A 20607-nucleotide genomic window follows, 5' to 3' on the forward strand; every position below is an offset into this window, starting at 1 on the left:
GCCACCTTATCCTCATGCTGAGGGACAAGTGCATGTTCCACACATCTTGTCACCAAAATGGATATTGGGTTTGTTGGGGGCACCCAGATATCCACCCCCAAGAGGAGTGAGAACAAGGTACATTAGTATCGCTTATTGTTCATTATCCCCCCAAAAAAGTGAAAAGTAAATAAACACACACCTTGACAAAGTTCTTTAATGAAAATCTCACCACACCACCAGAAAAATGTATACAATGTTCTCCTATGTAAATCCAACTTCAATTAAGTTGTCCAGTGATGTAAATCCATTGTCAATCATGATGATCTGCTGCCTGACAAAATGTTACCATTGCCACATTGACCACCGCATCACAATGCTTCCCCACTGACTCCTGTCACAAATGTAAACAACAGTGCCTATATTTGGTCAATACATTCTAGCAGCCCTTGAGTGGGATGGGCAAACTGAACAATGGCCAGTTTGGTCGTTTGCTGAGAGTAAGAACTTAAAAGAGAGCTTGAATGTGTAATCTTGATCATAAATACTGTATGTCTTTCTCAGTGTACAAAATGAGTTTGCAGTGCTATCAGTACCTCAATTATGTTCCAGTGAAACTGAGTTAAAGTGACACTCAGGAGTAAAATCTTAACTACTTGCTGCCCGCCCGTTGTAAATACACGGGCAGGCAGTGGACTCTCCTCCTCACTTCCGCACTTAGCTGTCATTTCTCTGACTGCTATAGCCAGAGAAGAAGCTTGTGAAGCAGATCTCAGATTTCCACTCAGCCTCATAATCTGAGCCGCCCTGTGACAATGAAACTGTCACAGGTCGGCTCAGTAGATCAGGAAGTGAGCGAACACATACCGGCGCTCACTCACTTCTCGATCATGTGCCGGCAGAGAGCCGTGACAGGGGAGAGACTGGATTCCCCCCTCTCCTGTCCGATCCTCCAGCGCTGACTGGCGGAATGGACAGGGGAGGGGGCGGGTACAGCTGGCTCTGCCTCTAGATAGGCAGAGCCAGCTGTCACTCACGCAGCTGAGTGGATCCAGACATAATTGTAGGGAACCGTTCCGGCTGTGGCATCTCAGTATAAAGCGAGCTGCAGCTCCTGGTATACTGAGCTTTGGGTGACGGGAGGACGCTAGTTTGTGTCCTCCCGTTACCCATAGGAGAACTTTGGGGAAAAGCCCTAACCCCATAGTTCTCCTTTAAAGCGTCGCCTATGGCCAATTTTAGGCATGTTAATTTTTGCGATTTTGCGGGCGCACACAATTTTAAAGCTTGACATGTTTGGTTACTATTTACATGAGATGACCACATTCTTTCTGTTTTACCACAAATTTGGGTACTGATAAATGTTTTATAACATAACTTATGGGAAACAGTTATTTTTTCAAAATATTCAGAAATGTTTTCATTATATAGTAAAAAATAAAAACCCCAGTGGTGATTAAATACCACCAAAAGAAGGCTCTATCTGTCTCCAAAATGTTTTATAAAATTAATTTCAGATCAGCTTTGCATGATGGAATACATGCATGACGGAATAGAGCGCTGAATACTGAAAAATGGCCTGGACAGGAAGGGGGTTTAACACCCCGGTCAGCAAATGGTTAAAAATGCATTCAAGTACCTTAACTATTAACACAATGGGGTTGATTTACTAACCTTATAAACACACCACGAGCGTGTATACACCTCTGCAGTGTGTTCCCTCCCAGCATGATCTATGGGTGGAATCTAAACACCTTTGTAATGTGTACACACCCAGCAGGTGTGTTGTGCAAAGCCCTGAAGGAATTCCAAGGTGATGTTGGGTAAATTAGCTCTATGTTGTGTTGCTTGCGTTGATGAATGCAAGGAATGTAAATGCATGAGCTAACCATTTTTGTCTAAACTGTGAAGCAGCATTATATATGCATCATGTGCATGATTTTTCCATATATGGCATTAGTGGAAATATGCTTTTAGAGACTTTTTGGTTGATAAATACGTTTTGCTGTGTGAAAATCACACACACCTGGTGTGTGTGTGTGTTTAGGTTAGTAAATCACCCCCAATGTATCTGATTTGTGTAGCACTCTGTAGATCCTCAAATCATCTCTGAATTGGTGCTGACACTGTCCTTCCTTCTGCAGGTTGGCTACTTTGGTTCCCCATGATCCCTGTGTGTGTTTTAAATTAGCCACAGCTCCAAGCTCACTCCTGTGATAGACTATAATTTCAATTCAATTTAGTAAACTAAACATGAGATTTTAGTCTATCATGAGAGTGAGCTTGGAGTGGTGGCTACTTTACAACACACACAGGGACCCATGGGGAACAAAAGTAGCCACCCTGCAGAAGGAAGGACAGTGTCAGCATGAATTCGGAGATGATTTAAGGCTCTATAACTGAATGATGAACAAATAAGGTACAGTATTGTTAATAGTTAGGCTACTTGAATGCATTTTTAAGATATAACTCCTGAGTTTAGTGTCACTTTAAGTGAACTCAGCAGCCTTATAATTATACAGAGCTGTCGTAAACAATAAATCCTTCAACAAATTGACAAAAACTAATTCCAGCCTTAATAAACAGGCTCCCAAAAAAACATCAGCTTTTGTTTTGATTGAAATCTGTTTATAAATATTTGCTATATGGAATAACCATCATATGTTACAAACATTTTTTGAGATTTGTAAAGGCAGAATTAACACTATGATATGCCTTTAATTTTAAATGGCACATATTTGTTTAGGGAGATGTTTGTTAAGTTCCAGCACAGGTTGCCAAATATTTCTTTGTAAGAATTTTCTTAGAGAATTTCTGAATAGATTTGGCAATGATCATTTCGTTATAAAACTTTCTTGGCATCATGGAGATGTAATACTTCAGTCACTTGAGAGGCTATTTAAATATGCTGAATAGCGTACTTTCTGTCTGTCTCACTTACTGTTAAATTTCTTCTCTGCACATTTGATGTCTTATTTTTTAATTACAGATGTAAATGGGATGTACAATATTTGATCATTACTTACACACTACACAATGCACATGCTATTTTTCCTTTAGCAAAACCTTAATTGCGTTGTAGAGCTTATCATACTCATTGTCAGTCTGTGAAAAAACTTTGAAATCAATATACTTAAATAGTTGTTCAGCAAAGGTGCAGACATACAGATAGGAAATAGAGGGAAACACATCAAATCAGTGTATGTGTAAAGATCTTGGAAAATGTCACAGCAAGGCAAAACAACCTTGTCAATACAGAGCAAAAATGTAATCATTCCCATCCTGTAAAAGTACATGTTCCATATTTAGCATTCTGGTGGGCAGAGAACACAACCTTCACATTCTTAAACACCTTCTATTACCACTGCTATCTGACATTTGTGGGTGTGCTGCATAGCACGTCTCCTGCTGGGTGCTGTGATTCTTTCCCCTGGTGCCTACATCCCTTCTGTGTCCTGTTGCAATGCAGCAGCTGATGGGAGGAACCATATCACCAAGCAGGGGACACGCGATCTGACACACCCTGAAGTGAAGGATAGCAACGGCATACGGAGCTGTTAAAGACAGCAAAGATTTTAAAGTGCTGCTACCAGACAGATAAGTATAGAATACATTCATCTGGGAGCTCTTTTAAATTCCGTTCTGGTATCATGGGGCCTGTGACCCAAGGCTCACATGAGTTGCATCTAGATATCCACAAAAATGGAAATTATGCTCCACCAGGTGTTCAGCTGAGTAGACCCCACTAATCGCTCTGCTAAACAAATACTTCCTTCACCCAGTGTAGTAGTGAACTGGGTAAAACATGGTTTGGTTATGCCTCATGCAAATAAATTTTCTCATCATCTCCTGCCTTACCTAACCTATTCTTGAGGACAAACATTAATGAAACAATTACTTCACTGAACTATTAGATGCTGTCACTTGTCACGTAGGTAGATTGGAGATAAATCCTGCTTTCCTCATGCACGATAAAAAAAAAAAATCTCTGCATGCAGTGAAAGAAGTAAAAATACATGGATAAGCCCTGGTTTACTTTAAACATAGAGGTCTATTTATCATTGTTTTCACCCAAAATTCACCCACTTCCATATATGATTTACTAATAAAGTGGATGGGTGAATCTTGGTTAATAAAACTAATAATAAACACTCCATATTGGGAACCAAAGAAACTCCTTTTTTAGATTAAATCTGTAATGAGTGAAATATGGGGCCATTGGAAATATGGGGCCATTGCTGACTTCCTCCTGCTGTGCCAGCTGTAAGGATGTTATGTTGGCCTACTAACTTTTTGGAGACAATAATCCACACAGATTAGGAAAGCCAAAGAAGAGTAAGAAGTTGTTATGAAGCAAGAGGCTCAGAATGACAGTCAAGAAATGAAGCAATGAAGCAAGAGGGCCAGAATGACAGTCAAGCAACAAGCAGTTTCAGTAGGGTCAACAATGGCAGCCCTCATGCTTTCTTCTAAATATATGTAATACCTATCATGCACCCAAAGGCTAAACACAATGTTACATACGCGGCTTTTACCATTAATTTCATACAATGTTACATACGCTGGAGAATGTAATCCTAGTTAAATTAGCAAATGCACCGGCACCAGCATTATGATTGTACTGCTGTTATAAAAGAAAAAAGAAAAAAAAAACATTACTGATTCAAAGTCAGAGCAGGGCACTGCTTGACACGGTCATGGCACAACCCTTGTTGTTCAGCTACTCCATTTATAGGCACAGCCATTTTTCCTTTTAATTTTACACACACTGATCCTCATAGTCTATGAGAGCTTGTTAGATCACTTTGAGGAGGGGTTAAGACTTACCTCTTACCTTCAATATTGAATTCTGAAAATAATATCACATTTTGTGAAGGGAACGGCTAAAATCCGAAAAAAAATGTGGGGACTGAATTCGTTTTTTCTTATTGTTTTCATATTTTTCAGCTTTATTTTCATCTATTATTCCTGGTTGAACTCGATGGACATGTGTCTTTTTTCAACCTGACTAACTATGTAACTAACTATGTAACTATTACTTCAGTGCTGAGTATATGCATATACAATAAAGGTGTAGTTGAACAGAATTTCACAATCAACGGACCAATGGAGCTGATTTGTTTCTTGATAGAACTAATACAATATAAGTCTCTCATAAAAAATGTGTATACTTTATATGCCCATACGTTAATGAATATACTAAAAAAAGCAATGCACTAGATATACAAAAGAATATGGTATAATATAAGTAAACCTAAGTGCCTCATAAAAGCATATACAGAGTCTATGTAGGTAGAAAAAAAATGTGGACAAATTTGTTGGTACTCTTCCTCGAAAAAAGAAGAACCAAAAATTTGTCTGAAATAGTTTTAAACTGAAAAAAATTAAATGACATCCATCATTATTTATTCCATATTTAATTAGAAAAAACCAGACATTGCTTTTGACTTTTGATTCAACAGAATATTTGAAATAATACTACAAATCAAATGGCATGGATAGAACTGGTGGGACCTTTAGCCTCCATATTTCACAGTAGACATGCTGTTATTTCCTTTAGAAGTGTATTTTTTTAATCTGTGAACATAGAACTGATGTGGCTCGCCAAAAAGCTCCAGTTTTGTCTCCTCTATCTGAGGACGTTCTCCCAGAAGCATTATGGCATTTTATCAAATTCCTGCCTGGCTTTTTTTATGTTTTTCTGGCAACATCCTTTCTTGGGTGTTCTTTAGTTTAAAACAAAACACAGAGAGCGCCTCCATCGCTTAAAAACTTTCAGGGAGGACGAACAGCCGGCTGGCTAAGTCCCTCATGTTCAGATCATTTCATGCCTGTTTTAACTCGACCTTTGTGAGTATCATTGCACTTGTTTTAATTTGTTTTAATAAAAAGTTTTTACGCGATGGAGGGGCTATCTGTGTTTTGTTTTGCAGTGCTGAGGTTTCCCTAAATCCTAGTGAGAGCTGCCTCATTAGCGTCTTGTATCATGGTCACTGGTCTGCTGGTCTGTAGGATTGTCTCCTTTCCTGGTCTCAAGACGCTGGCGCTGTGTTATATACTGTCTGTTCTTTCGTTTAGCCCACTATTGTACCTTGATCTTGGAGTCTTGCTTGTATCTTTCTGAAAGCTTCTCTCGGCTCTATGGGGGATATTCACTTAGCTGCTGAAGGCAGCCATGTAAATAACCAAACCGCAGTGAAGTGAGCCGGACGCTGTTCGGCTATTCACTTCAACCTTGTACAGCTGATTTCAGCCATACATCGGCTAAAATCAGAAATACATCGGCTGCCTTTGGTCAGTAGAAGGAGTTCGACTCAGCTGATACAACATCTGGATTAGCTGAGCAGAAGCTCCGGCAGCTCACTCGCTGCCGTTCGCTCCTATTCTCATACGGGCCAAACAGCAGTGAGTGAATAGCCAAGTGCCACTGCACGGCTATTCTGCTTGGTACCTCCGAGTTAGCTAGCAGAATAGAAAAAAGTTAAATGAAAAAAAAAAGTTGAAAAGTGATTTGAAAAATGTAAAAAAATAGGAAACATTTTTTTAAAGAAAAGAAAAAAAATGAAGCCCGCCGACGACCCGACCGTACGCGACGAACTCCCGCCGCATAATGTCAAATCTGACAGATGCCAGCACAATATAAACAATTGAGTTTTCTAGCAGGTCCCGGCCAAAAAATAACAACTGCCCAGTTGTTATTGATTAATAACAGATCAGCGTCCCCAGGTCACTTGGGGATGCTGATCTGTCATTACAACTGGGTGGAGCGAGCCGTAAGATCACGTCTGGCTGCGCCCAGCTGTCATTTGCGTTGCATGTTCGGTCGGCTTCGGCAGAACTTTCTACACCCTGCGCCTGTCACTACGGCTGAGCTGAGCCAAATCATATGCATAATAGTATAGTATAGTATAGTAACATATAGTAAATAGCCCGTACAGCAGCCCTTCAGTTCGATTGAACCGAAGGGCTCCGGCAACTGAAGTGAGGCAAAGGATCAGCCGAAGCTACGGCTAGATCCTTCGGCTCGTTCATGACTTAGCCTCTATGTCTACTATTTAAACTATCCTTCTTTTCAATTTTGATTCAATGTTCCTATTGCAGCAGTGTACAGGGAGATTGGCTGCATTCCCATGGACCTCAAACTTCTTAGAGGAAAAAGCTTCTTCTTTTTCCTCTAAGAAGGAAAGAAAAAGCAGTTTGTTGCAGCGTGTCTTTTCCAAGCTGATTCCTGAGTGGTTCCTTATAACCTTTCTATGTTGTAATATAGAAAAGTGCAGTGTCTACATGCCTTTAGAGGTAATCAAACTTTAGGGAACATCTTACCATTGTCACCCAAAAGGAAGGGATGCCTAAAATTTTACTTTTTCCATAGTGCAGATGACAATAGCAATTATGTATGCTATATTATTTTCTTCTTTATTAACAGATGTAACGGTAGTCACAAGAACATCAAACTGCTTGGATATGATCCCATACCCTTTACCTTTGACATACTGTTCTATAATTTCCTTTCTGATCTTCTCAGACTACTCATTCCTTTGCTTTCTCTGGTCCATGTTCAGCATGGTGATGTTACTAAACAGCAGTGTGACTACTTTTCTCCATTTAAATAGGTTGTGTAGGAACCCTGCCCTATACTGTTGTTCTCTAAATCTCTGATCTACCTGAGCTTTTGTTGACCTTTTTCTAGCCTCTGCAGGTCTTCCTTAAGCTCAGTTGGTTAATTGCTTGTGCCAGTTACTGGTAGGAGGTAACTCAGTGGTGGGAGGAACAATCCCTGTGGTCCCTGTTCAGAGGTATGGTTTGGGAAGAATATAAATATGTGGGTCACCTTTCCAGAGTGTTCTCTCTGCTCCTGGGCTCTGTCTGGCGAGTTTGTCTGCTCAGAAGAATTTCTGCTTGGGCCTTGCCTCAGCCTGAGGCATGTGTTTTAGGCCTAAGCACCTTAAGCTGCCTACTGAGTGCATATCTCAAATTAGCTGGGCTGGTAAAGAATCATTTTGCTGAAGAGTGTTGCAGAGGAGCTGGGTAGAAGTCATCTGGACATTGCTTGCCCACAGATCAAGGTATCGTTGACTGTCCTAAAAGGGTCAGGAATCACATTTTTGTGTAGAGGAAAGAGATCCACTGCAACTTAATAAAGACTGGGACTGCTTTTACAGGGTCATAGATCTGCCTGACTGCTCTCACACGTCCTGCAATTACCAAGAGGCTGTCCTTAAAGGGCCTGCTGCTACTATGATTGCTACTTTGGAGTACCTGTCCTCTTTTGGTCTTCTTTATTGGGTATCCTACACCTCTAATCTCTCTCTCCTAGTTATGAACTACCAGGGGTAAGTGGGTGCTACAGTTGACTGACTTATTACAAGGTTGAAGAAAGGCATGATACTAATTACATAAAGCAGCCTGAAAAATCATGATTGCTGTAAAGTGAGAATGCTTTTAAAGTAATGAAAGGAATCGCCTTTATTTATAAATTAACAACCTACAAAGTGCATAAACAGAAATAAAGCTAAATCAAATCAAATCATCTCTGAACTCATGCTGACACTGTCCTTACTTCTGGAGGGTGGCTACTTTTGTTCCCCATGGTCCCTGTGTGTGATGTAAAGTAACCAAGCTCACTTCTATGATGGACTTCAGTCTCATGTTTTGTTTACTCCTTTTTTTGGAGATTGTGATCCATCACAGGAGTGAGCTTGGAGCGATGGTTACCTTACAACACACACAGGGACCATCGGGTACAAAAGTAGCCACCCTCCAGAAGGAAGGAGTGATGCACAAATAAGGTACACTTTTGTTAAAAGGTAAGGTGCTTTAATGCATTTATAAGATTTACCTCCTGAGTTTAGTGTCACTTTAACCCCCCCCAGAATTATTTACGAGTTATATACATGGGAAATGGGAAGCTAATTTCAAACATTTTGGCAAAGGCAAAATCAATTACATCAAAAGTGGAAAACAACATCGGAAAGTAAAAAGTGTCTGCTCAAAATCTACAGTAAATCAACCCTTTGAAGGCAAATTGTAAATTTAACAGGTCTATTCACTAAGGGGTGAAGAGTTTGGAGAAGGCAGGAAAAGTGAACAATCTAGGACAAAATAGCTGATTTTGAAACAAATACTCCAATTCAGCTCACTTTCCAGTACAGCTATGGTTTCTTAAATTGTTTACTTCTCCTGCCCTCTCCAAACGCTTTACCATGTAGGGAATAATCCTGTAAATGTTTTAAATCAATTCACTATTGTGAGATATGTATGCCATTAATTAGCCTATTCATGAATGTCTTGGTAATATATCTGTTTATATTAAAGCTCTACACTAAACAGATATAAAGACACAATTTAATGCAATTCTGCATTCATCAATACATCACTTTTTTAGGTCACGCCGTTTGAATCAGCCTCTTGCAGTCCCTGTGGGACTTGGGACTACATCAGTGGGACTTGGTATCAGCCTCTTGCAGTCCCTGTACAGCAGAGCACAGGGTGGAAGAAAAAAAAAGCAGGACATGGAGCCAATCAGTTCATGTTCTGACAAAACTGATAGGAGAAGAAAGCAGAGTGACAGAGAGATGAGCTCATCACTGTGCTGCTTCTCCTGTCATAGGCTGGGGGCATGTCCATGACAGTCTGAGCTCAGAGAACTTGGTTTGAATTATGCTGTCTGTCAGACTGAGGACATCTAATGGCAGTAAAGAAGCACTGCAGGGGACAGTTCTAGTTTCATGGTGAGTATTGCGAAAAAGATGTTTTATTTTATCTTTTATTAGGCTATTACTTGTTCTTTTGACTGGAATTCTTCATAAATGAATGATACATAATGTGAAGGTAATGTTTATCTAAACCATGTAATATTGTAATTAGCGCTTGCTTAAATATAAACAAAACTTCCTGTAATAAATAAATCCTAGGGGTCTATTCACAAAGCTGCCGAGGGCAGCCGAGTGAATGACCGATCAGAAGTGAAGTGAGCCGAACACTGTTCGGCTATTCACTTCAGCCTGGTAATTTTGATTGCTTCAGTATGTTCTTGGTTATATTAATTACTATAAATGTGTGTGCAATCTCAATGAACATTATGGGTGTGATTTACTAACCTAAACACACGCACGTACCAGGTGCGTGTGATTTTTACACAGCAAAGCGTAACCTTTTTAAAACAACATAGGTTATGCCAATCCTCCCTTTTCAGACGCAGTATATCGCAGCAGTAAGATCAGTAAAGGTATATTGCACAACCTAGCATAGTTCAGCAGAATGTGCATGGGTGGGATATGTTGCTGCAGGTTTATGCAAACACAGATAATGTGTGGCTTATTAATAAAATATAATTAGTGCATATCTGGTGTTCAAACATAAATTCATAATTTACTAGACTGGCAAAGCACAGAGTGATGCATTTACAAAAACTGGAGAAAATGGAATGTAGCAATTTTGATCCTAGCAACTTAATATTTGTTACAGTGAGTTTGTTTTACCCTGGACTAGAAATATACAATGCAGTTGAATGAGTAGAATAAGTAAAACACATTCATTTATTTTCTCCATTTTTAAAAAATTAGACCAATAGTTTACTGCACTGATATATTCTGCACTGTGTAAACATTTGCCATTTAGTAGCCTGTTAGTTGCTAATTGCATATATTGTTTGCACCATATTTGCATAAAGTTACACATTAAATAAGCAGAAAATAATAGTTTGCTTATGGTGCATATCATTCTAGTTTTATTAAAAGACTTCACAAATATCACTTTTAATGAAGTAGAATATACAAATGTGTTTTATATGAAGAATAAGTGCACATTATTGTTATTAATTATCGAAATAACAACAAGCTGTTCTAAATCCCTAGTTCATTCAATGCCAGCAGCCCTGATCATTATTTCTGTACAGAACATGCTTTTACTGAAGTGTCTGGAACCACTTAGAAAAGGAAATGTTCTCAGGTAATGGGCTGAAGAAAAAGATTGTTTTAGGAAAGAGGGCCTCTCTGGCATCCCTTTTGCTGTGCAATTGTCTTGCTTATACCTGTAGAATAATTGTAAGTTAGCCTACATGGCATATACATCTAAAGCAGTGGTTCTCAACCTGTCTAGGGCCGGGACCCCTTGGTAACATTTGCCAAGTTGTGGTAACCCTCAACGGTAAAATTTAGGGTTGACGCAGCTGCTGCAGCGACATCTGGCGGCGAGGCGGGAGAACTGACACTGCTTCGCTAGGAGAGGGCTGAGGAGGACTCTCACCTAGCACAGCAGAAATCACACAGCGACCCACAGATTGAGAACCACTGTTGTAACAGCTAAAATGGCAAACCATATAACACAAGCTGAGGGTGTCAGCTTTTATTATTAATAATAATAATGATGATAATCACTAGATGGGGACCTGATGGAGAACTGCAGGTCCCCCTCTGCTGATTGACAGCAGCAGTGGGCGGGTGCTAGTTTGCTATTGCAAAGTGAAATAGCCAATAGGAATCTAGCTATGCATTCCAATGCTGATTTATTTATTTTTTTCTGACTTACGGCGGCCGGGGCTCCGATGTCAAAAATGACATCCGATGAAAAAAAATATTGCAGCGAAAGCTTTACTCTGCTCGATCGAGCAGATTAAACCTTTCCGGGAGAAAGTGTTTCTCTCCCGGGCAGCCGGGAGCCGCTATCTAATAGCGGGAGACTCCCGGCGACCCCTGGCAAATTGTCATTCGACCCCCGAAGGTGTCCCGACCCACAGGTTGAGAACCGCTGATCTAAAGGGATACCAGATATACTCTGTTTTATATGATATGATAGGAATCATATGTCTAAGGACGGCTTTAGCAAACAAAAGGTTATTGAGACTGCTAAGTATGTTAACAATCCTACCACAACTATCTAAGGACAGCAAGAGAATGGAAACAGGTAATTATATATTACAGCTTACCAATTCTTAGCTTTTTGGGGGGCTTTTTTTCTTTATTTCCTCCTGGTGATCCAGCCAGTTTTAAGTTGTCCAACAAAAGTGGCAGTTAGTGGGATGAGACAAACTATTTAACACTGACAGGGATGCTTGCAATGGTTAGTTTTCATTAATTTATGTAAAACCTTTAACCAAATTGTTGGTGTAACTGCTTAAAAAGAATCAGCTGGAGATTGGCTTTAGTTCTTTGGTCAATTACATCTAAATTTGTTAGTGCTCCATTGCTCTTCCATAGAGTGGAGCCCCCCCACAAGACAAGTGGAAGACTAAGGGGGTTATTCACTTAGGAGCTGCAGAATCCAGCCGTAGCTTGGGCTGGTCCTTCGGCTCTCTTCGGCTGCCTCAACCCTTCGGTTCAGCTTACCGAAGCGCTGCTGTATGGGTTATTCACAATAGCCTGTACAGCAGCCGAAGGCAGCCGTGTGGCTCAGCCGAGCCAAAGGCATATGCTTCAGCTCGACTGAACCGAAGTGACAGCAGAAGCGTGGAGAAAGGTCGGCCGACCGGTCTCCACGCAAATGACAGCTGGGCAGAGCCAGCTGTGTCGGCCAATAGGAAACAGTTTGGAAACAGTTGGGTGGAACGAGCTTTCACTACTAGCTCCACCCAATTGTTTTTCTTTTACCGTCATGTTTGCCGGCGTTTTTCAAAATTATTTTTAATCTTTTTTATTCTTTTCTTGAAACTATTTTAATTAATTTTAAATTTTCCTATTTATTACAATTTTTAAAATAATTTTTCAACTCTTTTTTTTTCATTCATTTCACTCTTTTTCTTTTCTGCTCGGTTCCTCGGAGGTAGCGAGCAGAATAGCTGAGCCGATTGCCACTCAGCAGCATTCGGCTATTCATTCAATCCGTTTGGCACCTATGAGAATAGGGGTGAACGGCAACGAGCGAGCTGCCGGAACTCCGGCTCAGCCGATCCAGATGTTGCATCGGCTGAGTCGAAGTCCCTCTGCACCGAAGGCAGCTGATGTACGGCTGATTTCAGATCAGCCGTACTGATTTCAGATCAGCCATACTGAGCTGGAGTGAATAGCCAAACGTTGCTCGACTCACTTCACTTAGGCTGGGTTATTCACTCGGCTGCCTTCGGCAGCTTTGTCAATAACCCCCTAAGACTAAGGAAGACTTACTTAGTTACTGACAGGGACACCTGGTGAAAATAAAGGATACAATCTTAAAACTAAAAACTAATGCACTGACCACATTTAAGGACTGGTAAACTGCAATCTACTACAATTTTGATTTGGAGTTTATATATGCTTTAGGGTATGCTAAAGTGCACTTATTCTTGAAAATGCATGTAGATTCCATTTTTTTTTTAAACATGACCTCCTTGAAAGGAGCTTGGCTATTAAAATGTTGCATCACTAAGATTGTGACATGGCTGTTTTATAGTAATCTGCTTGTTGGTTGTGTGACAGATGTGCATATGCATCAGCTTATGCCTTAAAACATTGATGATACAGGTTTTAGAAATTCTACGCTGTCAAAATATATGAGCCATGAACGTGTTTCAAATTTGCTCTTGCGTGCCAGATTTCTAGCTAAGTGCGAACAGTGCCCGCATGGTGTAAAATATGCCAGACCACTCAACTTGTGATTTTTATATGTCCGTAACTTTGGAACTGTTAAATGTATATTCTATCATTTCTCCAAAAGAAAAAATTAAAATTATAATGTGTTATATATATGGTGTTACAAAAGAATTTTGTAGGGAGTTCACTGAATGATTATTAAATGGTTTATTTTATTGCCTACTTCTTAGAAAGAATAAAGTACCATATTAATAACTGGGAGTAAAGACATGTTAGATATTAAGTGTATGATAATAAGGATTGTAGCAATTTGTGTTTGAAAATTGGATTGTGTATGGCAAATGGAACTTTATCACACAACCACAACAACCACTACTACAAACTCTACTCAAGTTTCTGCCAAATACAGTATATACTTTCCCTAAATTGATAATATTTATTTGCTACACTTTTTAAATCTACTGTATGCTCCTCCTGCACAAGGAATTGCTCATATGTTTTCTATTTCTTGATATTCTTCTTGTATAAAAATACAAATTTATGTAAGGATGCAGCTAATTTGGAGATTAAAGGGACCTTGCTAAGGTCTAACATTAAAAAAACACTTTATTAGAAACTAAATAAAGACTAAATAAAGTTATATTACAAAATGTGACTTTAAATACTGTGCTTACTATATGATTTTGTTAAAAGAATTAACAGAAATTGCCTGCCTTCTGTGGATTTCCTTGTGTAATAAGCAATACCTGCTGACAAAGTTTCCAATAAATGTTTTATAGCAGCACTGATGGCCCATTGTGCCATATTTGATTGCCATTTCCCAGAATTACCAAGTTTTTGTAACAGTATTTTCAGGTCTGACGTGCCATGAAAATATTTTTGGTGTGCAGTAATGTATCTTTTATTGTTACCTCATCATTAGCAGCCCTTTTCCTTTTGTCCTACTGAATAGCAAATAACTTGAAGTGTTTATTTACAGCTGGGTTAACAAAAAAGTTCTATGTCCTAATGAACACCTGTTGCACTTTGAATTTTCTTAGTTAGTTAAACGTATGTAAAATATTCATTGTTCATAAAGCTTTTTATGTTGTAATGTCAATAGACTAAATCATTGGGGAAATATTATACATAACTGTCACAGTCTGGGAACCAGAGGCACGGGTTATGTAGGCTACAGGTTCAGTGGGGCAGTTTGGAACTGACTGGAACAGGAATCAGGCCTGGGACACAGGTCTCAGAGAGTGAATGGATGCAGGTTATGCTAAATGCTGGGAGCCTGGCACAAGGAATCTGCACAAGAAACGTGGCTGTGCCAGAGGCGCAGGGTCTAAGGAGAGCTTGGTCTTCTCCAGAGCCTCTGATGGTGAGGATGTTGTGCTGAAGACAGCTCCCAGGTTGCAGCCCTTCAACACACCCATACAGTCACAGGTGGCTGAAGTGCTAAGGGAATAAAAAGACAGTACAGCACCAGGACAATTAACTCAATTGCAAGTAGGACAAGAGACTGCGGGAAGGTTGCAAAGGCCACCTGAGCACACAGTAGCATCACAGAGAAATGGCACCCACACAGAGCACTGAGTGCACTACAATGCCAGCACACAAGACAAGAGGACTGAGTACACACAAAGTACTAGGTATAGTATAAATGTAAGGGTATGCAGGAAGAGACACAAAGGCAATGAGAACCAAAGGTGATGAAAAGAGTGAATTCAGACAACATACATAGCACAGAAATACAAGATGCACAGGAAGATGAACACAGAAACAGGTACTCGGGGTTCAGTGTACAGATGAACCACACACAAGGAATAGGCATATACACAAGCACTGGACAGAAAAGCAGATACGCACAAGGGCAGAGCGTAACACAAAAGTTGAGCTATATAAGAAATACACACAATAAGGCTCAAGGAAAACAGGAGTTGGCTCACAGAGAGTGAAGATAAGCATACAAGAATAAACCCACAAGGAAGGTAAGGTCCACAGGAGGTGTATCACACAGGAAGAGTGTGAAGTACCAAGGTACAAGGAACAGTACAAGACAGGGAAAGGTATCACAGGGTAATGCGAAGTGGTTACTAGGATAGTTAGAAACTGCTACTGCGAAGAGCAGGTAGACTCAGGAAAAGAGCAGGGCAGATAAAAAAACAGTCAAACTGGAGTGAACAGAGGGCACTCAAAAGCAATACAGTAGACTGACAAGTATGGCAGCTCACAGACTTCCATGGGGAAAAACAACTGACTGAGAGCAAACAGGGACAGAGGGAACAGCAAGGAGGGTAAACTTCCAAGCAGGGAATCCACAGGGATACACAAGAATTTCAGGGGAACAAAAGATTATGGAATATCTCCAGAAACTCTAAGGGAAATCACAAAGAACACAGGAGGGTCTGGCAGCAGGAACAGACTCGTTGCTCGAACGCTGAGCAACAGGTAAGCTGAACCTAAATAGGGAGGAAGAGAGATGATTGGTTGCAGCCCTGTGAATCCCCATAGGCTCGCAGCCAAACATCCAGGACAGAGGGAAAAATCTGGCATGGAAACAGAACAAAAGGGAAGATCCTGCATGGATACCAGAACAGTACACTGCTTTGCCTTGTTGAAAGTATCTCGGTCAGTGGTTTCATTTTACATCGAGATACGGGAAGCAATAAAAACAAATATTCCAATAGACTGAGAAAGGTTTAGGATGTGTGTCAGGAAAGTGAAAATTTGCATATGTTATATGGAACACTTAGATATGTCAGTTGTGCCTAAGCAATACCCTGGAAAAGTACCTCCTGTCTTGACCGTATTGTGAAAAACTCAGTGTTCTTCCCTGCATGTAAGTGTGCCTACGCTCTTCTGTGTCTACAGCCTCATAACTGAATATCTGTATTGTAACAGCTAAGGCACTGCTGCCTCTGACTGCTAGTCTCGGGAGATATGGAATGAGATTTGTTCTCTTTGCTAGAGGTTCTGACATTAGGGAAGCAAAATCCTATCTCTAGCAAGATGACCACCTCCACAGAGAGTCACAGTGCAAAACAAGGAATGGCCCGTCAGGTCACTAGTCCTTTGTCCCCTGCCTGTCTTGTTTTGAGCTTCCAGAGTTCAGTTCCTCATTAATGTTTGATCTGATGTGGGAGAATTCTCCTCAATTTCTGTCCCAGTGATGGGTTTCAAACTAACCAGGAATATCCCTATCCCATCCCCATTCAAAAATAAAAAAATAAGTTTTGACTGGTTTGGGTTTCAACAGTTTCACTATAAAGCTCAATTTCCGCGTCTGATACACTACAGGAAACAGTTCCACCCTAACATTTCCATTGCTACTATTATGCTTTTCTTTTAGATATTTAGAACAACTGTGTGCTATTTTGATCGATGATACAACACAGAGTTTAAACCATTTTAAGGTCTGAAGAAGCTAAATTATTAAGTATTCTAGCACAGCTAATTATAGTGTCATTCTCTTTGGATCCTGTTATTTATCTCTCCTGTCTGATGTTAGTTGGCAGTACTCAACCAGTGCTTTTTCTTCTCTTCCGGTTTGCATTACCTTTATGGAAATTGATTAGCAGCACTTTTATGTGAAAGCGTGCATGTACCATGTACCAAGTTTTTAAGTAAATTAATTATATTTAGAAAGGTGTCAAATTAGGAAGAGGTTAAACAAATATACATTGGAAGAGTTCCCTGTCATCTTGCTTTTTAAGGTTATTAAACTGCTTGGTGCATTATCCACTGTCTGCCAATAAAATGCTGACTCAGAGAATATCCAAGGGTGGGAACAGCTGAGTAGTTTTTGCCAGATACACACTGCAGACAGTGAATGTGACCAAATGTCTACTAGTAGTAAGGAAAGGTCTTAAAAACACATTAAGTGGTGCAATCCACTAAGAGCTTTTGAACTAAAATAGAGCAGTGATGCAGATTGATTTTTGGAATGTTTTAATATCATTCAGATAACCAAGTTTCAAGTCGATGCATGAGAATGTGTTGATAATTTCAAGCTAGCATTTTATTTTAATCAAAACTAAGAGATATTTGGGAAGATAATGAACCCTTAAAAAATATAAAGTATACTTGGAAATCCTTTAAAATGTTACTTTATACAAAAGGTTTACAAAACCTGCCAAAGCATACTTGTACAGTATTTACCACACCCAAATGATGCTCATGGAATTTTGCACAACCACGGTAGCTGGTCTATATCGGCTAATTCACCTACAAATGTGGCTTGCATCATGAAATGTGTACTGATTCACTAAGGAGGTAGGTTGACAGGCTTTTGTTGTCTTTAAATGCATACCAATACAAGTCTGTGTAATTGCAAAACCCATGTGGTGGTATCACAGTGTTCATGCACAGATATAAAGTATTTGGCCATGAAGATTGCATACATAATTTCATATGCTGCTATTCCATTCAGCCTGATTTCCTTGGACAGTAAGTGTCAAAGAAAGCACCATTGCGTCCCTGTTAGGTAAATAAATGGCCAGAAACCGGCTAAATAAGAGAGGCAATACTTGCCTCTCCCTCTGCCTGTGCCACCAAATACTGCTCTATTTAAGAGGAACTGTGTCCAATAGTAACATAGGAACCGCTGATCACAGTAAGAGACAAACGAGATCAACACTTCCAGAAGTATTGGTTTCTAGTAAAGAGTAGGTGTGTTTTTATGAGCTCCGTTGAAGGACTCATATTCTCGCAATGCCTCCACCAGCATGTTCTTAAAGGAGGAGTCTGCATATAAATGTGAAGGAAAACGCCAAATATAAAAGTCCCCTCTCGGGAGAGAGGACTGTAGCTGAATCAGTATTGGTGCATGATCAGATATGGCTATGGGGTACAATGTAGTGTCTGTGACTAGTGAGTCCACTGTCTCCGTTGCCAGGAAGTAGTCCAACCTGGCAAAGGAGCCGTGTACAGGTGAGAAGTGTGTGTACTCACGATCCAGGGGATTCCTGACCCTCCAAACGTCCACGAGGTTAGCGTTGGTAGACAATTCAAGCAGGGGAGTATGGAGGGGGGTTCCTGGCCCAGAGTGGGTTTTCATTTTGCCCGACCTATCCTCGTTCAGAGCCATAACTGAGTTAAAATCTCCCCCTATGAGCTTATTTGGGTTGTCGTCCTGTAGTATCCATGAGGTGATCTCCTGGAAATATGCGGCGGTAGGGGAGTTTGGGAAGTATACGTTATATAATGAGAAATTTTTTTTGTGTATCTTGATTTTGACCCGCAATTTACGCCCCTGTTGGTCTGTATCAACATGTAGTACATTATATGGTAAAGATTTGTTAAACAGTATCGCTACCCCAGCTCGTCTTCCCACCGCAGGGGAGCTGATAATCTCGCCCACCCACAATTTGTGTAATCTATTAATATCTTCTTTGGAAAGATGCGTTTCCTGTAGGAACACTATGTCTGCTTTCAACTTTTTTAGATGTCGGAGGACCATCATACGTTTAGCTGGGGATCTTAGGCCATTAATATTCCAGGAGATCACTCTCATATTGGACTGAGAACCAGCTGGAAGAAATCACAAGAAAACATGTCCATTATTAATACCGTATACTTTAGCATGACAGTATGCAATTTTACATCCAGTATTTGGATCGGGCTGTGTGCTCCTAACCATATTAGCTCACATGACCATTGTGAGACCAAGGTGAAATATCTAGTCAACTTGTACCACCTAATAGTAGCTGTTAGTACCCAAAAACCATAAATTGTGGGGGCAAAAGCCCTGGCTATAACGGCCAGTATTTAACGGTCAACGGGACCATTGCTTCGTGCCGAAAAAGAACAAAACAAAAACATCAGGCGCCGGAACCGGAAGTCCAGTATTGGTTTCTCAGAAGAATAGATTTCTCCTCCATGGAGTGGTGCTTGGCACTGTGGGCCGCGGGACATGGGACAGGTAAGTGTTTACTCTCTGTTTTTGCAGGGACAGCTTTGTGGCCATTTTTTTTACCCGTCAGGTACAGTTTAAATTCCTTTTAGCTATGCTTTCAATTCCTTTTCCGAGTTAACTGTGTGACTATGAACCCATCATTCCTTAGAATCTCGACAACTGGACAGAAAACCTATTAGAGTAAGCTCCTAAGCTTAGGAGCATGAATCTTGTATATTATTATTTTTCTTGAAAATGATGCTAGAAAAGTGTGCGTCGGTTGTAAACACGAGTCTTGCATGGTCTGGTCTGGTAATTGTATTACTGTAAATGCATTTCTTTTTGCACTGCAGAATCTGTTTGTCCCACAAGAATACCAGTGGCAGCCAGAGATGAAAAGGGATTTGACATACTATTAGGACTGGGACTAAATAAAAAAAAAGCCAAGAGAGTCGAAGGCTCTATCCCTACCACTAAAGCATTTGAAATAACATCACAAACTGATCTTACAGAATTAACAAGGTATTATTTATATCATTGTTATTATTTTTTGGGGGTTAGGGGCATCTAGAATAATTCCACTTTTGTAAATTACATTTTTTTTTCCAGAAATGTTTTTCCAGAAGGTCTTCCTCCTTCCTATGTCTTTGTGTCAACTCAGCGATTTAAAATAAAGAAGAAATGGGATCTGTGGAGAATAGTTGCAATTGATGGGACCATACAAGCTGCTGTTTCTTTAAATGGAGAAGATAAAACATTATCATTTACTACAACCAGCCAAACAAATGACAACCAGGTTATCACATTTGTAAAACCTGGAGTAAAGGTATTATATTTTCTATCTGTAACCTTTGCACAGGCCTTTTTAAAGCATATGTTTACTTTAGTAATGCATGTGCATTTTACGCCTGGTCAGTTCTTTAAATAAGAGGCTATTATCCTAACAATAACACTTTCTAGCTCCCATGCACACCTGAACATTTTGTTGCATGTTTCCTTAAGTGTGACAATGCTCAACACGATGAATCTAATTGTTTTCAATGGTTCCCATTCACACCTAAGCATTGTGTAAGCATTTGTCCATCAGATAAATATGTACAACACTTGTGCAATAAGGTAATATAAGCAACTAAATATTTCAAGAAAGAAAAATAGGCCAAAAAGAAGACACTTTATGAAACAAATTATACCTGCAGAGTTAAAAGACTTAGGGGTCTATTCACTAAGCTGCCGTAGGCAGCCGAG

At 40.0% G+C, this 20607-nt stretch overlaps 1 protein-coding gene across 1 annotated transcript in view; it reads left to right on the forward strand.

Moving 5' to 3' along the window:
- Positions 1-20607, forward strand: part of LOC108790317 (collagen alpha-1(XXI) chain-like) — a 173511-nt gene that overhangs the window by 59011 nt on the left and 93893 nt on the right. Inside the window, exons 4-5 of the mRNA XM_018560551.1 lie at positions 19716-19884; positions 19972-20188. Coding sequence (XP_018416053.1) covers positions 19716-19884; positions 19972-20188 — 386 coding nt within the window. The remainder of the gene's footprint in view (positions 1-19715; positions 19885-19971; positions 20189-20607) is intronic.

This window comes from Nanorana parkeri, unplaced genomic scaffold, assembly GCF_000935625.1.
Source record: "Nanorana parkeri isolate BGI_ZX_2015 unplaced genomic scaffold, ASM93562v1 scaffold464, whole genome shotgun sequence".
NCBI lineage: Eukaryota > Metazoa > Chordata > Amphibia > Anura > Dicroglossidae > Nanorana > Nanorana parkeri.